The 19,574-nt window shown below is 31.4% G+C and overlaps 2 protein-coding genes across 2 annotated transcripts in view; one reads left to right on the top strand and one right to left on the bottom strand.

Moving 5' to 3' along the window:
• Positions 1 to 141: 141 nt before the first annotated feature.
• LOC148310042 (tRNA (guanine-N(7)-)-methyltransferase) lies at positions 142 to 5,426 on the bottom strand. The gene is made up of 6 exons (XM_088259092.1): positions 5,189 to 5,426; positions 4,167 to 4,288; positions 3,322 to 3,506; positions 2,609 to 2,722; positions 2,271 to 2,372; positions 142 to 1,161 (listed from the first exon to the last, which is right to left on the bottom strand). Exons 1-6 carry the CDS (start codon positions 5,272 to 5,274, stop codon positions 1,024 to 1,026), a joined length of 747 nt encoding a protein of 248 aa, XP_088115218.1. The 5' UTR covers positions 5,275 to 5,426; the 3' UTR covers positions 142 to 1,023.
• Positions 5,427 to 6,312: 886 nt separating this feature from the next.
• The window catches only part of Arms (Ankyrin repeat-rich membrane spanning), an 86,819-nt gene continuing 73,557 nt past the window's right edge, over positions 6,313 to 19,574 (top strand). The window contains exon 1 of the mRNA XM_088259149.1: positions 6,313 to 6,462. The gene's annotated coding sequence lies outside the window, so the exon portion shown is untranslated. The remainder of the gene's footprint in view (positions 6,463 to 19,574) is intronic.

Raw genomic sequence — 19,574 nt, 5'->3', positions numbered from 1 at the left:
TAAAATCACTTAAATTCCGACAAAGCATGGCCGATATTATATATATTTACAAAATCATTAATAATCTTGTTGACTGTCCACAGCTTTTGTCACAGATTGGGTTTGGGGTTCCTGGGACCCAGACAAGAAACAAAAGTATTGTTCACGTTCCGAAATGTAATACCAAGTCATATCAAAATTCTTTCATTAACAGAACCTGTTATTTAATTAATAATAAATATGAGAATACAGATATATTCAATATTACACTACAATCCTTTAAGAAAGAAATTGAAGAATCCTTTAATCTTGAAAATAGTATGTAATTATTATTGCTTATTTGTATATATATATATGTATGTGTACCGTGTACCTATGTGCGCATGCGCATGCATATCACGTTCATGAAATTTAATTTAATTATGTTTATGGAAAAAATAAGTTACACTACTTTTCATTTAAGGCACTATCATACCAGTGAATGGTGTATGCATTTCTACATGTAATTATGAACATTGGTATGTATGCGCACAGAAACAAAAAGGTACCTTACTTATTTGTAACAATTATGTTAAAGCCTGTAATTGGACATTACAAATATTACTTAATTGAATGTATATTTATGTTATACTAAATTGTCTGTTGGCCTTACAATAAATAAATAAATAAATATCCGAGATCTCGCTATATCCATGCTCGTAATAACCGAGTTCGACTGTATTTCACATAATTCTGTATGCAATTGGATTTACCCCAATACTTTGCTACTTTTTCAAAGAAACAGAATCCTAAGTCAAATTTATAGGAAAATTAACTAAGCTATAACAATAAGAAAACATCATAGTTTTAAAAAATTATTTACAAAAATATGATCATCTTATGATATTATTTTTAACCTCATAATCAAAAATCTTAAGATTATTTTGTATAATCTTAATCTCAGAATATTGTATCCCCAAGGTCACAAAATATACATTTTGGCTTTTTTTAAAATACAGAACTGTAAAACAAAAATAATAAAATAATAATATTAACACAAAAGAGCTAGATCTCAGCCATGTTTTTACATATTGGATCCGCAATCCGTCGAAACACAGCGAGGTACTTATCTCCGTTATTTCTTGAAACTTTCTGTCCTTCCTCAGTGCTTTCAAACAGTTTTTCAACTACTGGATCAGAAGTCTGAAATGAAAATAATATGTGTAAATTTTAGCCTTTGTCCGCTTCCGTGGTGTAATGGTTAACGTGTTTAGCTACCGTGTTGGAGGTCCTGGGTTCAATTCCCAGGGGGGGTGAAAATAAATATTAGTAGTTTTACACTCTAATATTTATTTAATATTACCCTGGACGGGTCCCCGAAGCGCAGGGGTGATCGATCACTTTGCCTTCATGTAAGTAACATTCTATAACAGTCTATACGATGCAGTGCCTTATATACCATTGGGTGCGGATAAGGGTTAGAAGAATTTTAGCGTAAATCTAATCAAAAGCTATAAATAATTTTGTACACAAATGAATTCAGTACAAAAAATTAAGAGACACAATGATCTATGATTTTTATGACAGCTCATTACGGAAAAAAGAAAAATATAAACAAATAAAACTTAGATCGACCATAGCAAAACCACAACCATCCCAAAATAAATTAGTTGACTTGTGCTGACAGCTGTGAGTTTATATGGAAATGTATGTTATGTACTAAATAATGAATAAACATAAACATATACATATACATACCTTTATGCCCTTATCTGCACCCAAAGGTGGATTAGAATCATGAGAGATAACTTGAATTTTAATTACATGAAGGCAATGTGATCAGTCCTAGACTCCTGGACAGATTCTCAGATACAAGAATAAAATAAAGCGGTTTTCTTCAAATCAATACAGAGTCATTGTGAGCCCCTGCATTGTCTGAAATTGGCCTGTTCTTTTCCTAATAATATATGTACTGTGCCAACAAGGTCACAAAAATTGGCCTGTTCTTTTCCTAATAATACATATATGTACTTTGCCAACAAGGTCACTAAAATTGGCCTGTTCTTTTCCTAATAATATATGTACTTTGCCAACAACATCACAGACTAATCACATAGTTTTGATAGGAACCAACCTGCCACCGGAAGGTCTATTGGTATCCTGAACCGAATCTCTGGTGATAATCATGTCTTTCACATGATGGAGTACCAGTTTAGAAATTATGTTAGGATTTCCGTACCCGTAACAACTTATGTAAGCTAATGCGCAGGAGTCCCTCTCGATGAATAGTAATAAAAATGTAAAATACATACCGCAATCTCTTCCGATACTTCTTCAAACAGTTCATGTTCCTCAAAATGTGATTTCATCCATTCGTGTAAGTCTTTAACATCAGTAATAGTATATACAATAGCCTAAAATAGTCATTTTAAATATTAAAACGTAAATAAAGTGAATACTTAAAAGTTTGAAATTTTATTTTCATATTAAATAATTTATAAAAAAAAAACATTTTGGTAAGGAAAATTTAATCATCTCGATGCAATTAAAAATCAATACTGCACAAAACATTATTTGTATCTTATCTCCAAAAACACCAAATGATTAGTGTATTTTGTTAAAGAAGTATGGTTAGAATAACAATACTTACGCCTTCAGCCAATACATAAGCGTATTCAGCTAACAGCCACTTATTAATGATTCTCCACTTATGTTTAGCTTTTTTAAAATGGGGATCAGGATACAAGAAGAACATCTTCTTCAACTAAAAATACAAACAAAATAAAAAATTGGTATAGAATAAGGACTACAAGCATGAACGATATAGGACAGAAAACACCAATTGACCATAGAAAAGCCAACTGTCATCCTGAGCGCTTTTGTTTTCACCTTCTATTATGACATTTACACAATATTAATATACTATTTTTATTTTCTTATACACTTAACATATCGCTCACTCCTTTCAAGAACGTCATAAATCAAAAATCGTCAATTTTCCGTTGTGCATGTTTTTGGAATGCTCAGAAAATGTACTATATCCCAGCAAAAGCGGCATATTTTTAACTTAATATTTACCCGCTACAGGGCAGAAAGTGTTGTTTTTGCATTTTGAAGAAAAGGTATTGTTTAATTATTTTTTTAAGTATACTAAATATCTTTCAAATGTGGAAAAAACCTTCTGGTTTTACCCAAAAAGATCTGTTGCACAGTAAAAAGTTCAATAAGTGGCTTGATATTTATTTTTTATAAATTGTATTATATTTTTAAACATTAAAAACGTTCTCCTGAAAAATCAAGTTTTTTGATTTATGACGTTCTTGAAAGGATTGAGCGATATGTAGTTACATACATAGTACTCACTTGGCCTTTGTGGAAATAATTTGGAAGATATTTCATAGCATTTGTCCTATGCACTGCTATGTTTTGGTACTGTCCGGGATTCTGTGATCGTAGAGCCAAAATGCGATCGTTGACATAATCTGATACCTTTACTCTAATTTCCATTCCTAGCATTAGTGTGTTGGGGAACATGGGCGACAGAGTAACTGAAATAATAATTATCATACATACATTTTAATGATGATAAAGATATTGTGATTATTTTTGTGTTCGACATTAAGAACTTGAAGATTAAACTACTAGATCACATGTTTTTTGGGTGCCCATTGAATGACGGCTACCCGAGCTTCCTTTCAGACCTCTCCAGCATAAACATTCCATTTCCCACTAACATATTAACCTTATTAACCTCCCCTAACAAACTTTTATATAAAATAATTTGTAAATATCTTAAAATTAATTATATCAATTTGTAAAGGTGTATGATAACTCACTTAACAAACTAACATTACTAATAAAACTGACCTCACTAACAGGAATACTAACACTTGAAAGTCAAATGTAAAAAGTGTAAATAAAAAATAACTCGACACTGGCTACAGCACCCAAGATGGGAGAAAAGCCATTAAAAAGAAGAAGAAGAAGATTAAACTATGGTGAAGGCAACCGGGCCAGCCAAGTCACGCCACTTTGACACAGGCGAAAAGCTGAAAACACCATATCAAAAACAGCATGCAATCAAAGCAGTGTACTATTTTCATGAGATACAATTCGGTTAGGTACACAATCAAAGGCAATTTCTTCATCTCATAACCATGAACATTACTTATACTTCTAGTAAAACTAAGTATGTTGTGAATAGTTACCCAATAGGCCTCCATACCCACATCCCACATCGGCAAACTCGACTCTTTTGTTTCTCGGTTTATCATCTTGTAAAATTTCAGGATAGAGAGATGACCAGTCAAACTCCTCGGGTCTAGATGGACTGTAAAAAAAGTATATATACAAATTTCAAACAAAACATGACTAATCATAATTAACGTTGAGCTTGCATAGATTCAATCAGACCACATGGATCAAATTCTAGGGTTCCTACTAAATATAATGTGCAGATAGGTGAAGTTGCAATTTGACAAAAAAGTTCTTTACTGGAGACAAACTCTCTTTCTCTGGTCTCAATCCTGCGGATTGGTCTGTAGCAACAGATGACATCTCTTTCGCCATTCTCGCCTATTTTCGGAAGTCCTCTTCAGCTCCTCATACGTCGAGCAGCCCATGTCTTCGTATAAGTCGCTTAGGTATTCACGGCGTGGGCCTCCCATGACGTTCATTCCCTCGATCGTCCCCTCTATTATTTTGTGCAGGAAACCCTCTTGTCTTAACACGTGGCTGTTCATTCGGCGCGTCTTTTGGAGATAGTCGCGAGTGGGTGCTTCCTTTCTTTGATCAATCGTAGTACCTCATCATTGGAGATGTGGTCTCTCCAGGATATCCCGAGCATTCTTCTATAGATCCACTTCTCCAACGCATTCAGCCTATTCTTATCTCTTTCAGATGGGCACCATGTCTCGCAGCCATACAGTGGCACACTCCATACATACGTTTTGACAAGAAGTTTGCATAGGAGACAAACTATTTAGCAATATTTCGCAATTGCACCCTCAGAGTCTAAACATGTAATGACACAAGCCCCTTGGAGACCAAACTAATAACTACCTACTTTAAATATAACTTCAAAATAAAATTTGTATCATTACTTTGTAGTTATGTTTGTACAAAGTACTGTTGATTTTCATGTGTAAAAGTTAAATATAAAACAAAAAATATCTGTAATAATTTTGAAACACATGTTCAATAAAAGAAAGGTTAGTAGACTTGTACTTACTAATCGAAGCAATGATCAGCAATCGGATTAGAATGCGCTCGCTGTCTATAATGTTTCTTTTGCGGAAGAGAAATGACATCTGCCATTTTTAAAGGTAAAAACCAATATATTATTTATAATGACATCGATAATAAACTGAAAACAAATTCGATCCCAAAAGTTAGAACATCGCAAACAATTTGAACTGCCGAAATCGCGAAAAAAACCGCGGTCACTTGTCAGATTTCAAACGTGTTTCAACCATAAAAAATAAACTCATAGTTTACATAGAAAAAGATCAGTTTTAAGACAAAGACAATAAACATTTTTTTGGATTAAACTGCACTTGTACAAAGCTGAATTGAGAATCTCGGGGGAAGCCAATATTGTATGTTTCCATATCTATCAGATTCGAATAAAAAAATAGAACTGTGAAATGGTTTTGAAGCAAAAATGAAACTGGAAATGACAACTTGAAAATTTTTACTAAATTTTAATTAATTATTTTAGTTCCTAAAAAACATTTGCAATGGATAAATTGACTTTTGCGAGTATTTATTGGCCAATTTTGTTAAAATATGGCAGTGATCTTGTAGTAATGAGCGTTTTCAAGTGTTTTTTTTTAAATAGAAGTTTTCATTCTCAAGTAACATAAATTTATAACGTGTCTAATATAAATGTGAATTTCTAAATTTATGAATTTAAAATCAATCTTATCGTTCATCAAAAAAAAAATTAGTACCGGGTACACAAAAAGAGTTACTGAATTATGGCCTATTATGGCGAGGAATACAAAGTGCTCTACGAAATAAGAAAAATGATAAACCAATATGGATTATACATCTTGTGCTAGAAAATAAATGTTACCTTGTGACAATGAAAAGCTTCGGGGACAAATTGGCATTTTAGCAGTAAATCGCAATCTGTCCTTAAAAACATCGTTAAGACACATTTTAAAACATCTTACGAGCGTTTTTCGAATGCGAGTGTCAGTATAAATTATAAAGATTGAGTGAAATATAAACTTCAGCAAACTCAAATACCACTTTCCTGTAAAATTTGATTTCTTATAAAATTTCTACAGCTAGACAGGTACATAAAGATACAATAATATATTTGGTTGGCAATGGCAACATATCTTTTTTGGTAACACCGTAAATCTCTAGAAAATTGACGTTTCGTTGAAATTTGTGCAACTTTAACCATGCTAATTTGTTTACAAATAAATTTTATATACATCATATGACTTTCCAATGAAATATTTGTGATTTGTGGTTACCGGAGGCTGATCTTCTGTAAGTTTGAATATTATATTTTCTTCCCCGCGGTATATTTCTAATTGTGTTTTAATTCATGATAATATTATCGTGAAAATGTGTAGAAAATATTGGATTATTTTTCCTAACTAAGATTCTTGACTTGAAATATTTCATTTTCGGTTTTTCACTATATCGATCTACGAAATTTAATTCAGTATTTTCTTCAGTTTTGATTAACATTACATTTAATTTCATTATGAAATGCCTTTGTTGCAAGCATATAAAGGAAGAAATATCATTATCTCGATAGCGTTTAAAATATTAAAGCTGACATAGAAAATAAAGTAATAAATTGTGAATTCTTACATAAAGTAGTAGTTTATATGTTTTATATACAATACTGCTTTATGAATGTGTTAACTGTTTAATATAATCAAAATAATGTAATATTTCTTTTGTCCATTAATTACCCGAAAAATAACCTTAAGTCACATATTCTAACATACAATTTGTTTCATACATTATAATTATACATGTGTTATTAGTCGTAAGGAGTTCTCTATTACAATAATTATCAAAGCAGTATCAATTACAATAGCTTAAATGGTATAATATCATGCATTTTAATGCAATAATTGTTAATAGCAAAAATATACAATTACTCCTTGTAGCAGTGAAAATGTAAAATTTTAAAAATGTATGAGTAACCATATTTCAAATTGTTTATTATGCTGTTGACTGGTCAAGGAAGACAAATTTTTAATATTTGAATATGTAAAACATGGACGGCAAATAATATTTTTAATAACGTAAAAATGAAAAATAGTTTGTGATTTTTAATGAAATCTGTGTAAAACGAAACAAGCAAAAAGGAGGAAACAGAATAATGGATATTTGAACACAAAAGGAAAATAGAAATGATTTTGTAAATTATAGCAGAAGCATAAAATAAATCTCTTTTTTTGCATATTATATAACATTACGATAACTGTTCACACATTTTCCTTAATGACAGCTCTTACTAGGCCATCTATGGGGCTACGGAATTGCAGTCTTTTTCGTTGTTCCTGTTTTATTTATTTTCTAACATCTATCTAATTCACATGCAAATTTTGATGGCTCTATTGAAGCCTGTCACTAGTGGTAGCAGTCTTAACTAATTATGAATGCTTTGACAGTTGCATATTCTGCCATTACCACAGCCCTAGTATTCTTCAGTACTTTATTAGTACAGATGACAATCTCAGTCAAATGAAAATTGTCTTTATGTGTGCTCTCTATAGCGGTATGGACTCCCAGTGTACGTTGTTGGATATTAAAACATTGTTTTCGGGCGGGTTTTTCGTCAATCCCGACCCTAATTAATAGGGTTGTATACTAATCACAAGTAACCGCAAACCTAATTCCGATATGTAAAACGGTTTTTTGGCATCTCGCGCTGTACCAAAAGTAAGAAAATAAAACTCTTATAAGGGCCTTCCGCTCTCTACCAACAGTATGTAAAAGACGCTTTTAAGTATTTCCCGCAAACAATATGTTAAATGCATTCATATTATTTTTTTTAAATCTCAGATAACTACTCTGTATTAACTGTTGTTACTGACCGCTAGTAGCTCATATTTTTACTAATTAAAATCTGTTAATCATAATATTTCTGTATCGTTAAGTCAAAACACCATTTGTTATTTCAGTTTATTTGTTAATTTCTTTAAATTTAACCACAAGGAAAGAATGGGATATCTCATTTTTAACTTGGCTACGGTTAAACGAAGCAATGCCTTGTAAAGATATCGACCTTATAACACTTTTAGCCCTGAAGGTAAATAATGACCCCTGTTCACAAGTCATTTTGAAAAGTGTGGTTTCCAGTGCAAACGTCTTCTTTCAATAGAAAATATCCGCATATTTTTTATGAGTATCGAATAGTTTGCCAACAATACACATTTAAAAGTATTGTCTTATATAGTAGATAGCACACATATAAATAAAATGTCATAGAATGCGGACTTGAAATTGTATAATAAATTTATTGAGCATAATATGCTGAAGCACAAAACTGAATAAAGTTCAAAAAATAGTACTTGTTATACACATAATTATTAATAAAGTTTTCCTAAATTAAAAAAATAGTAGATATCTCTTTTGGAGACCGATTCAAGATAGCGGAAATTAAAAAAAAAAAGAGTTATTAATGTGACGCGTGTAGTCACTCAGAAAAAAAACAATGTTGGCGGGCCATATATCCAGGGGAGAAGATGGCGGGAGGTAATAAAAGTTCTGAATTGGGGATCAAGTACTGTACGGGGAGATGGACTGATAATATCCCCAATATTAACGGAAACAATTGGTTAACGAAAGTCTAGAAATATTGAGACCGATACTCAATCAAGAATACCTATACATGGCAGTAGGTTGATGCGAGTTAAGATACAGATATATTTAATATGTCACTCACTCCTTTCAACAACGTCATATATTAAAAATCGTCGATTTTCATTTGTGCATGTTTTCGGAATGCCCGGAAAATGTACTATACCCCAGCAAAAGCGGCATATTTTTAACTTAATATTTACCCGCTATAGGGCAGAAAGTGTTGTTTTTGCATTTTAAAGAAAAGGTATTGTTTAATTGTTTTTTTTAAATATACTAAATATTTTTCAAATGGAGAAAAAACCTTTAGGTTTTACCTAAAAAGATCTGTTGCATAGTAAAAAGTTCAATAAGTAGCTTGATATTTATTTTTAATACATTTCATTATATTCTTAAACTTTAAAAACGATCTCCTGAAAAATCTAGTTTTTTTTATTTATGAGGTTGTGGAAAGGAGTGAGCGATGTGTGTATATCTATATATAACAAAATAAACATAATCAAAATTGAAATATGAATGTAATTTTTTAAAAATATGTATGTAATTTGACAAAGAACCGTTATTTTATCTTCAAAATAAAAAATAGATGAAAGGAATATGACTTGTCCTTTAATTCAATCGGAATATAAAATAATTTTTCTTGGAAAATAAGTCAAATCATTAAATTAAATAAGCGAATATTTATACAGAGACTAGTTATTACAGCTTTGATGTTGGGTGGGTAAATAAATTATGAAAATCACAAAGTAATTTGATTTCCCAGTATTTCTAGTTTATAATATTCCTCTTCTAATGCTTGAATGCATTGAATCAATCATCAACAAGCCTTTGAACTTAAAGTAAAGTGTCGGGAAAATTATTGAGCTACAAAATTTATAGTGATTTTATTTATTAAATAATCATATACCTACTACATTCAATTATGCAATCTATCTTTCGTGTGAAAATCAATACTGAGCAACCATGGAAAATAAAGTTTTACTGTTTTCAACAATTCGGTTGGTACCATAGTAAATATAGTTCTTGATATTATTTTTTAACATCTCAACATAGATGAAGAAGAATATGGCAGTCCGGGCATTTACGGGGCTTACGACCCTTATAGGCTGGTTGAAGTGATCACTTTACACAGTGTAACATTCACCAATTCTGTCCATGATTGACAATCACACAACTCAAATTCTTGGAACTTCAAAATTCATTAGATGGAATTCATTAGAATTTCACTAGAGACATCTATGGTGAGATGAAACAAGCTTTTTATTGAGCGGAAACTCTTTCATTTGTATGTGAGGTCCGAATTCTGGATCATAATCACATACACGAGAAAGGATAGAAAATATCCTTTTCATTTTTTTTGGATATAATATTTGTTGGAAATATAGTTCTAGCCACAGTGATTCCTCATTTGAAAATAGTATGATTCAGTTGGTTAATAATTAAATATTTTACTTTCCTATTTTCCTATGTTCCATGAAGCAAATTTACGACGCAACTCATCGACCGCTACGACTACACCGCTCCTTAAACGGTTCTGCCGTTTGGCTCGACTTGTTTAACTATCGGGCCAGTTCTGCGATGCAATGAACGGATTTATACCACAAATTACGTTAGTCAATATCTCTCAAATCGCAGCGTCCGACGCCTGCGGCTGCCGCAGTTTAGAAAGAGGACCTTATTTTTATATTTTTCTACTGTATTACTAAATTAGCATTGCGTATCAATCCACATACCGTAAGGTGTTTGAAAATGATGCAGAATGCATCGAAACACGTGTCGCAATATATTTTTAGAAATTTTTATATTTACTAATGTTACTGAAATTATCTTTCTTTACCTTATTCCTAAGCCCGGTGAGTAATTGATACGCCCGAATTCGATTATTAAATACCGCCGTAGAAAAAGTAATACCTTTCGAGATTAGTAAACCGCGTGCAACATTGCTGAAGACATGATGATATTGTATATTACATGATACCTGATTTTGATAACATAAAGGCTAAAATGTGTAATTATGATACCGATCGCACTAAGTACCATTCTTCCATCACGCCGCGTCGTGGTCAGTTATATTGTACATACTCAAAGGTGTTTGTTGGTTGACTGATATAATAATAGTAATAATAATATAATTCATATTTGTTTAAAAAAATATCTCATTTGTTACACTTCTTGTACAGAATGTACAATGAATAGGCTTATAGCAATGTATTCCAACCGACCGAGAGAGAACACGTCTTTTCACGCCCGATTTTTTAAAGAATCTATATTGGATATTTTATGTAGAAAAAATATTTTTATAATTTTTTTAGCTCCTTACTTTTCAATAACTCTTTTGTTTTCAATAGTATACAAATATTTCTCAGAAAAAAATATTTTTTCAATGCAAAAACTGAGTTTTAAAAAAAAGCAATTACATAAAATGTTACCTGGATTTAGAGAAAATTTAATTGCGACTTAACGAATACTGGCCCTTAAGGGGCGGATAGTGCTTCTACATATAAGTCAAGAAATAAATTATATGGAGTTGCAGAATGAATGATTTTTTAATTGCAAATTTAGCACTTAAAATATATCATTATGTTATCTCGTCTTTACCTACTTTTTACTTGTTAGTTTAATTTTACAAAAAAAAATATCGGGTTTTAATTTGAATCATAACTAATACATATACTGTATAAATATATTAATCAGAAATGTCATTTACATTAATATAAAGTGTTATTTGGAATCGTTAAGTTCCTTAATTCTGATTTTATCTTCTTTTTGCGGTCACGTGTCGTTTTATCGTAATTGAAAATAATATTTATGACAGTCACATTTGGATGATCATTCTCAGTGCATATGGGTTATACCACATTAATCAAGTTCTTCTGAAACACGACCGTTTTGGTAGCTTTCGTCAATACTGTGAGTATTTGAATATGAAATTTCGAAGAAATCATTATTTTTGGCCGTCTAGTGCGCGTATTAAAGATTATCTTTAAAATTTTACCTTTTCACGAAAATTCCACACAAAACAGGATATTAGGCCGATCCTCACACCTGGCATTCTTTCCTCGTGCAATTTAAATTGTCATATCCGTACCTACCTGTGAAATATTTCATGAATTTTCTTTAGTGTTTTCTCTGGCTTTTCTATTGGCCTATTCAAGATTTATGTCACATTACCTGTAATTAAACCTTTGTTTTATTAGGGTTTACGTTAATTATCAAAATGTAAGATTATGAGTGCCAAATCGTAATAAAACGTCTGAAACCATTTGTTTTTATTAAACCTATTATTCGATTCTTGGCGAATATTTGATTTTAAAAAATCATTTGGTTCTCTCATCGAACGTAAAACAAAATTACATATATCAGCTGACTATGGAACGATAGGTCGTTTTTGCGTTTTAATGAAATTTCTTCGCTTAGCCTGTTTTGAAAATTGCGCTATGGTTATGGTTATTTTAAAATAGAAAATATCAATATATCAACCGACGTTTATACACAACTAGGTATGTAGTTCGTACACAGCAAAAGTATTTTCCAGTGGTTAATGGCGTTACAATAAGTTAATAATAAGTATTTTACCTATAATATGGGTTTTGGTAATTCAAAGAAGTTAACGTATTTAATTTAATTCCCTGTTTGCGTACTATTGGGTGCAGTCCATATTTAGTGATATTATTGTAATTTACAAATAGCTGCTTATTAAAAAAAATATTCGTTGAGGTCTAAATAAGTGAGGAGTATTAATGATACATTTTATTCTCCAATATGTGGTAAAAGACTCAACAATCGTATACATATTACAAATAAAAAAAATTGTCGTTGATTATGTTCCCAAATTAAAATATGATAGTACTCGAAAAAGTAAACATGTGTTTTTTTTACTATTTTGAATGTGATATCTCAAATTTATCTTGTATAGTTTTCACCGAAAATTTATAATGTCAATTTGTCAATATTTTACAATTTAAAAAGCACCTGAAACGCATATCTGATTCGTAAATATTGTTTTTTTTCTAAATTAAATATGTCGCTGTCAGAACCATATTATGAAGAAACATCACGCCTTAAATCAGGAATATTATCACTATGACTCAACATCACGTAATGCACTAACCTTAATAATATTCTTATCTGGAAATGAGTGTACATATTTGGCAGCAAACATACGTTTTTTTAATGTTATCCACAACTTTGGACTGCAAAACTTTTACCTTGCCTTTACATAAATAACGACCAAGGTAATACCACATCCGATGCGGTACCCTTTGCACTATTGGTTGCGGATAGAGATTAGAGATATCCATAATTACCTATTTAATCGGTTCGAGTTTTTCACCATCTTCACAACCTTTCAACAATTTGAGTAGTGTAGTAGTTAATCATTGGTAGAGTGGTAAATGTTACACGTGTAAGTATAAAGTGGTTACTTGACCAGCCCATGACAGGTTATAAGCCTTGTAAATACCAGACATTTATATTCTTCTTTATCTATGTTGAGATGTCATAAAATGTTTCATCATCTTATTAATAATGACTTTTCATTTCTCAGAATGAAGAGTGTTTTTGTCTAGAATTTGCACGCACAAAATTAAAGTAATAAACATGAATAAATCACATACAGGAGTAGATAGTGAAACTTACAGACCCTCCACTTAAGAAAGTGGGAAGTAATAAGCGGTGTTTCATAAGCCGTAGTCAGAATAGCGAGTCACTTTGGACACCGGGTAAACAATTCATTCTTCAAATATGTTCTACACAAGTTCTTCAATGTTTTTCCTCGTTTGAAAATATTTTTTTGCTCTAATACGGTACTGAAAACTTAATATTTGATTCACCAACATACCTAAAATAACAAATGTCTTCATTGTAAACATCCTTGTTGATGCATGACTAAACATTTTAAAAACCTAACTAACTTCACTTATTGTTTTAGTTAATGTTAAAGAAATGAGTCATTACTATGTCTATATTGGATTCATTCGTCTTTCATAAGTTGACCGAGGAATTAGACAATATCTCACGCTTTCTCCAGTCTGTCTAATTTCATTTCCCAATTAGCGAATGTCACATTTGCCATGAATACGAATGAGTTGAGCTACGAGACTGTGAACTCTTTTAATTCCATTACGACGTAACTGTCGCATTTTCAGATTAAACAATGAAACGAGTAACTATTCCAGCATTACATATTATTGTATATAAAAATGATTTACATATTTGCTGCAGAAAACCATTAGTTTCCTACATTTTCTGTCTTGGGAAAATTATCGTACTTCTTCAGTTGGCTTACTAATAGTTAGGTTTTAACTGTCAAAGAAAACTTTAATATTTAATCCTCGATTAAGATTTTTCTGTTTACTTTTTTGATCTACTACATATAATAATAAATTTGGAATCACTGATAAATCGTTATATTATGTACTAGCTGTACCCGGCCACGCGTTGCTGTGGCTCAATCTGGTTGAATAGAAAAATAACTAAAATGGAAAGCACACATTTCTAATATGTTTAATTTTTCAATACATACTTGTGAAGCGATGTAAAATCTATTGAACAAGAATGCAATCGAAAACATTAAAAATTCTAATTTACAGCAACTGTAAAGAAGACCGCTGTTCGCTATTAGAAATGTTTATTATTGTGTGTATTCCTGTTAGGTTCAACAGATGACGCAGCCCTTAGTCATTTTTTTATTTAAAAATATATGTTTTTACCTGTCACGTATATAAAACACGAGGGTATTCGAATGCAACGTTCTATCATAATTTCAAAGCAATCAGTGGATATACTTTAAGGAGATTTGAGATTTCAAACAAACTCACATTTGCATTTATATTCATACATATTTATTTACGTTTAATATCGTGAATAATTTATATTATATACCCAATTAAAGGCAGCCAAGCGAATCGTATTTTATCATTAATTTGCCAATTCAATTATAATACTGATTAATATTTTTGACATGGTAATAAATACGTATGCCGTCAGTATAATTAAATCATAAATTTTCAACACACTTAATGACTGTGTTTCCTTGGAGTACCAACCGTTTTGGCAGAAATTATAAATTATCACCATCTCAATATTGGCAACGCTTGTGCCAATTATCGTTAACATTAGAATCTCGGATGCCGACTCAATTCCTGTTTACTTTATTCTTGCCTCAATTCAACTCGATTCTTCTTTCTTTTAAATTGCTTGAATATATTATTTGAGGGTATTCAGAAATCTCATCTCAAGTGTTATCTTCCTTTTAGTAAATAAAAATTTACGATATAATTTAAAAACCGTCTCACAAGGCGAAACAGCTGCTGTTAGATTAGTTATCTAGTTCAGTGTTTCTTAAACTTTACCACTCTGCGTTTCCTCATTTTGTAAAAATATATAAGTGTTTGAAAAAAAACTCACCGACGCCGCAGTTTATGAAATGTTCAACACTCTCCTTATCATTCATCATTCACTTTGTGTAATACCACTTTAATAAGCATTAATTTGTGACTACCGGTTTCGGAATAATCATTCCATCATCAGGTCATTAAAATGAAATTATTACGGTCTGACACTGACACAAAAAAATGTAATGTAAATGTCAAACCGTAATAATTTCATTTTAATGACTTGATGATGGAATGATTATTCCGAAACCGGTAGTCACGAATGAGTGCTTATTAAAGTGGTATTACACAAAGTGAACGAAGAATGATAATGATATATTACCATACCACAATGTTAACAATGCCTTTAAAATATAAAATATATTAAATACTTGGCCTTAAAAATCGACTTTTTATATTTATTTTATTGGATTTACAATAATTTCAAAATTATCACAAATACAATATTTCAATTTACTCCAAAATAAACCATGGACACCTGCCAATTAATCCCTCTTTTCAAGGAATAAGGAAAAAGAAACTTTAGGACTCCAATTGTACCGAAAAGAAAAGGATGCTTTTCTTACACATTTCTTCCGCTCGATTTGCGCCATTTATATCAACTCAACTGTAATGGAACAAAATTTGTCTGTATAAGTATATTTCTTATGGATCAGGACAGATCAGGTTATTTTATATTTGAGCTTGTAAAACCAACCTATCAATGGTGATGCCTTAATAAATCGTTTGTTTATCTTCGGATCTTAATAAATCGTTTGTTTATGTCCGCTTCCGTGGCATGATGGTCAGCACGCTCGGCTACCGTTCTGGAGGTCCCGGGTTCGATTCCCAAGGGGGGTAAAATAAATATAAGTAATTTTCTCACTGTAATATTTATTTAATATTATTACCTTAGACTGGTACCTGAAGCGGAGGGCTGATCACTTTTACTTTATGTGTAAACGATCAAGATAACACTGCGTTTATATGACGCAGTGCCCTATGCATCATCGGGGTGCGGATAAGGGTTTTATCTTCGGATATTGACTTCTCCCATGTTAGCCATAAACGTTTAAAGAATGATAAAATCATTTGATACTCTCACTCGTATACATTTCCCCCCTATTTCTTATGTTATTTTACCGATTATTTTATTCATAAAATTAAATACGTGCATCGCGGTTCACGAAAGGCTGATCTAGTGGAATCACAATAAATGCGTGTTCGATTTTCTCGATTGAATTCTTGCTATGTGTAATGTCGTATAAATTCACGTATAATGACGATTATTATTGATATATTCGTCACCCTCCGTAGTGGAGATATAAATAAAGTCGGGCCGAGATTTTCTTCTATATTATAGTTGTCTCAACTTGAGAGGAGCATCTTTCGTTTTTATACGAAAGAAGATTGAAGGCTGAGTATCCCAGGGCTTACGATCTGGTAGTTGACTGGCTTAAGTGATCACTTTATGCACTTGTATAACGTTAACCAATCTGCCCATTACTAGACATCCATATTGCATTAATTTTTTAAAGATGCATATCGTAGTCATACAGGAGAAAGTGACCAAGTGCATTTTTTACAAAAACGTGATCATTGACTGTTTGATATCTTACTAGCTCAATATTGCCTTAAAAAAATCCTAAAGGTTTTTTAACTTGGAAGTATAACATATTGACTTGTTAAAAATTACTAACTGCATTGATGTTTATTTTCTTGCTAAGCAAAAGTGACTTAAATGGCCCTCCTGAACATTTTACGTTTTGGTAGTTGGTCACTTTCTCCTGTACAACTACGATATGTGCACTGTTTTCGAATTCCTTTCGTATGTTAGTTGTAATTTTGATGTATGTGTAATTTTGGCTGGCAGTGGTGCCCTCAGTTTCGTCTCGAGTTGAAACATCTATAATATATATCGATATATACTCCGTAGGTTGACGAATCCAGTATCTAATAGAATGAATAATCATAAAAAATATGACAAACAACTTTTAGTCCGTTGTCTTATTTTTGTGCGAATTTTCCTTATAACATACCCCTTTTGCCCACTTTCTTCGGCTTCTATGTGTAAGTACACATTTTTTTATTAAAGAAAACATTCACTACTTAAATCTTCATTTTCTCGCGCGGTGCCTTAGTTCGACCAAGTTCTCTCACAGACATCACCAGAACCGTCCGCGCTTTAGCTCGCATAGCCGTACTCGTTTGACGCCGCGTAGTTCGGCCAACGGTTGACCGGTCCGATACTGACCAAAAGATAAACCCGAATTGGTGACTTTTCACCTTTCAGCCACTATAAAACGTTTTGTATTCATTACATAAGTAAGGGTAGGTACTTATGTAGAGAGTTATGACGTTGATCAATCGATAGTAACTTCACCTTGAAGTGATATAATTTACCAAGCGCCCTTTCTACAATAAGTGAACTAAACACGATCGGCACGGTTATCGCTCACTCCTTTCAAGAACGTCATAAATCAAAAAACTAGATTTTTCAGGAGAACGTTTTTAAAGTTTAAAAATATAATACAATGTATTAAAAATAAATATCAAGCCACTTACTGAACTTTTTACTGTGCAACAGATCTTTTTAGGTAAAACTTGAAGGTTGTTTCTCCATTTGAAAAATATTAAGTATATTTAAAAAAAATAATTAAACAATACCTTTTCTTCAAAATGCAAAAACAACACTTTCTGCCCTGTAGCGGGTAAATAAATAATAAGTTTAAATTATGCCGCTTTTGCTGGGATATAGTACATTTTCTGGGCATTCCGAAAACATGCACAACTGAAAATTGACGATTTTTGATTTATGACGTTCTTGAAAGGAGTGAGCGTTATGTGATTTCATATTTTTACCCATTATTTACTTACGCCAACTTTTGTTTTATGCTTTTTAATATATTGAGTATGTAACAATTTAATCGGGTAAATACAGTAGCGAGCATTCAAATCCTTCCAGTCCGAAATTATCAGTTTTTTTTACATAATATTTTTGTTTTTGTTGTGATTTCTTGATAGTTTTTCATTCTAAATTATAAAGCAACACTTTTTACTAAAAAAGTGCCGATTTAGTAAAAAAAAAATTCATAATAGTAATTGTAATCTAAAAATTAAAATAAACTGTCATGTACATAAAAGTATAACTATATAATAAACATACATTAAATGTTTTTATCGAATAATAGAAATTTTCTTTATCAACTAGTCAAATAGACATCAACAATATTTCTCTTTAAAAGAAACATTATTGATGTCTATTTCATTAAGAATTACATTGCACATATCGCAGGCTCGATTTAAAAATGAATTTTGGTAGGACTTGGTGTGCATTTTAGGGATTTTAAATAAATTTTTGTTTCTGGTCTGTGCTCCCGGGACTCTAAAATTGATGAGTGATAAAAGCTTTTTTAAATCTATAAACTTAATTAAATATTTATAACCCCAATTTTCCATGTGCCATATGTATTATATCATTATGACGTGGTTTTAGAATGAAAAATTCCTATCATTTTTACTGGATAGAAATTTTAACTATTTTGTTTGTATTTCAGTTATGTATGACATGAGACAATATGTTTAAGTTTAAGAGTATATACAACATTTGGCTAAATACGAATAAGTCATTTTATCATCATGAAATTGTACAATATCATTCAAATGAAGTATGATAAAAAAATACAACATTTTGAGTGTGTCCAAATACTTGTTCACAAAATCTGGATTATCTCCAATTACAGGAGTTTTTTTCATATTATTTTTTAACATCTCATCAAAGATGAAGAAGAATATAGAAGTCTGGGCATTTACTTTATTTTATTGTTGAGATGTAAATAGATGTCTCTAGTGAAGTTCTAGTTATTCAAGAACAAGGTTTCTAAATTGGTTCATATATATAGAACTTCCAAGAATTTGAGTAGTGTGGTTGTCAATAATGGGTGGAATTGGTGAATGTTACACGTGTGTAAAGTGATCACTTAAACCAGCCTATGACGGTCGTCAGCCCCGTAAATGCCCAGACTTCCATATTCTTCTTCATCTTTGATGAGATGTTAAAAAATAATATGATAAAAAATTGTATAAACGCAAAAGAGAAGTTAATAAACGCTTTATCGCAACATAGTCTCTTAACGAGAATGAGAAATAATTTTTCGTACTAAAATATTTATATATTAGGCATAAATTACGCTAGTAATATTTTATCGTTAACCTTTAGAAGTAAGCTATCAGAAGGCAAATGTCGATGAATTTAGCGCGGCCGAAATAGTTGTACGAGTATAACGCTATTCCTACCTCCGCTTTTCGTCTCCATCTGACGTCATTATTTGCTTGTATGGAAAACTTAAAAGATTAAGTTTTATTGCTCAAATAATAAATAATATATGTAGTTCACGGCGTATT

Source organism: Brachycentrus maculatus, unplaced genomic scaffold (genome assembly GCF_059751285.1).
Source record: "Brachycentrus maculatus isolate JH-2025_06_01 unplaced genomic scaffold, ASM5975128v1 h1tg000110l, whole genome shotgun sequence".
In the NCBI taxonomy this organism is placed as follows: domain Eukaryota; kingdom Metazoa; phylum Arthropoda; class Insecta; order Trichoptera; family Brachycentridae; genus Brachycentrus; species Brachycentrus maculatus.
The sequence above is the reverse complement of the archived record's forward strand: the minus strand, read 5'-3'. Positions and strand labels throughout refer to the sequence as shown.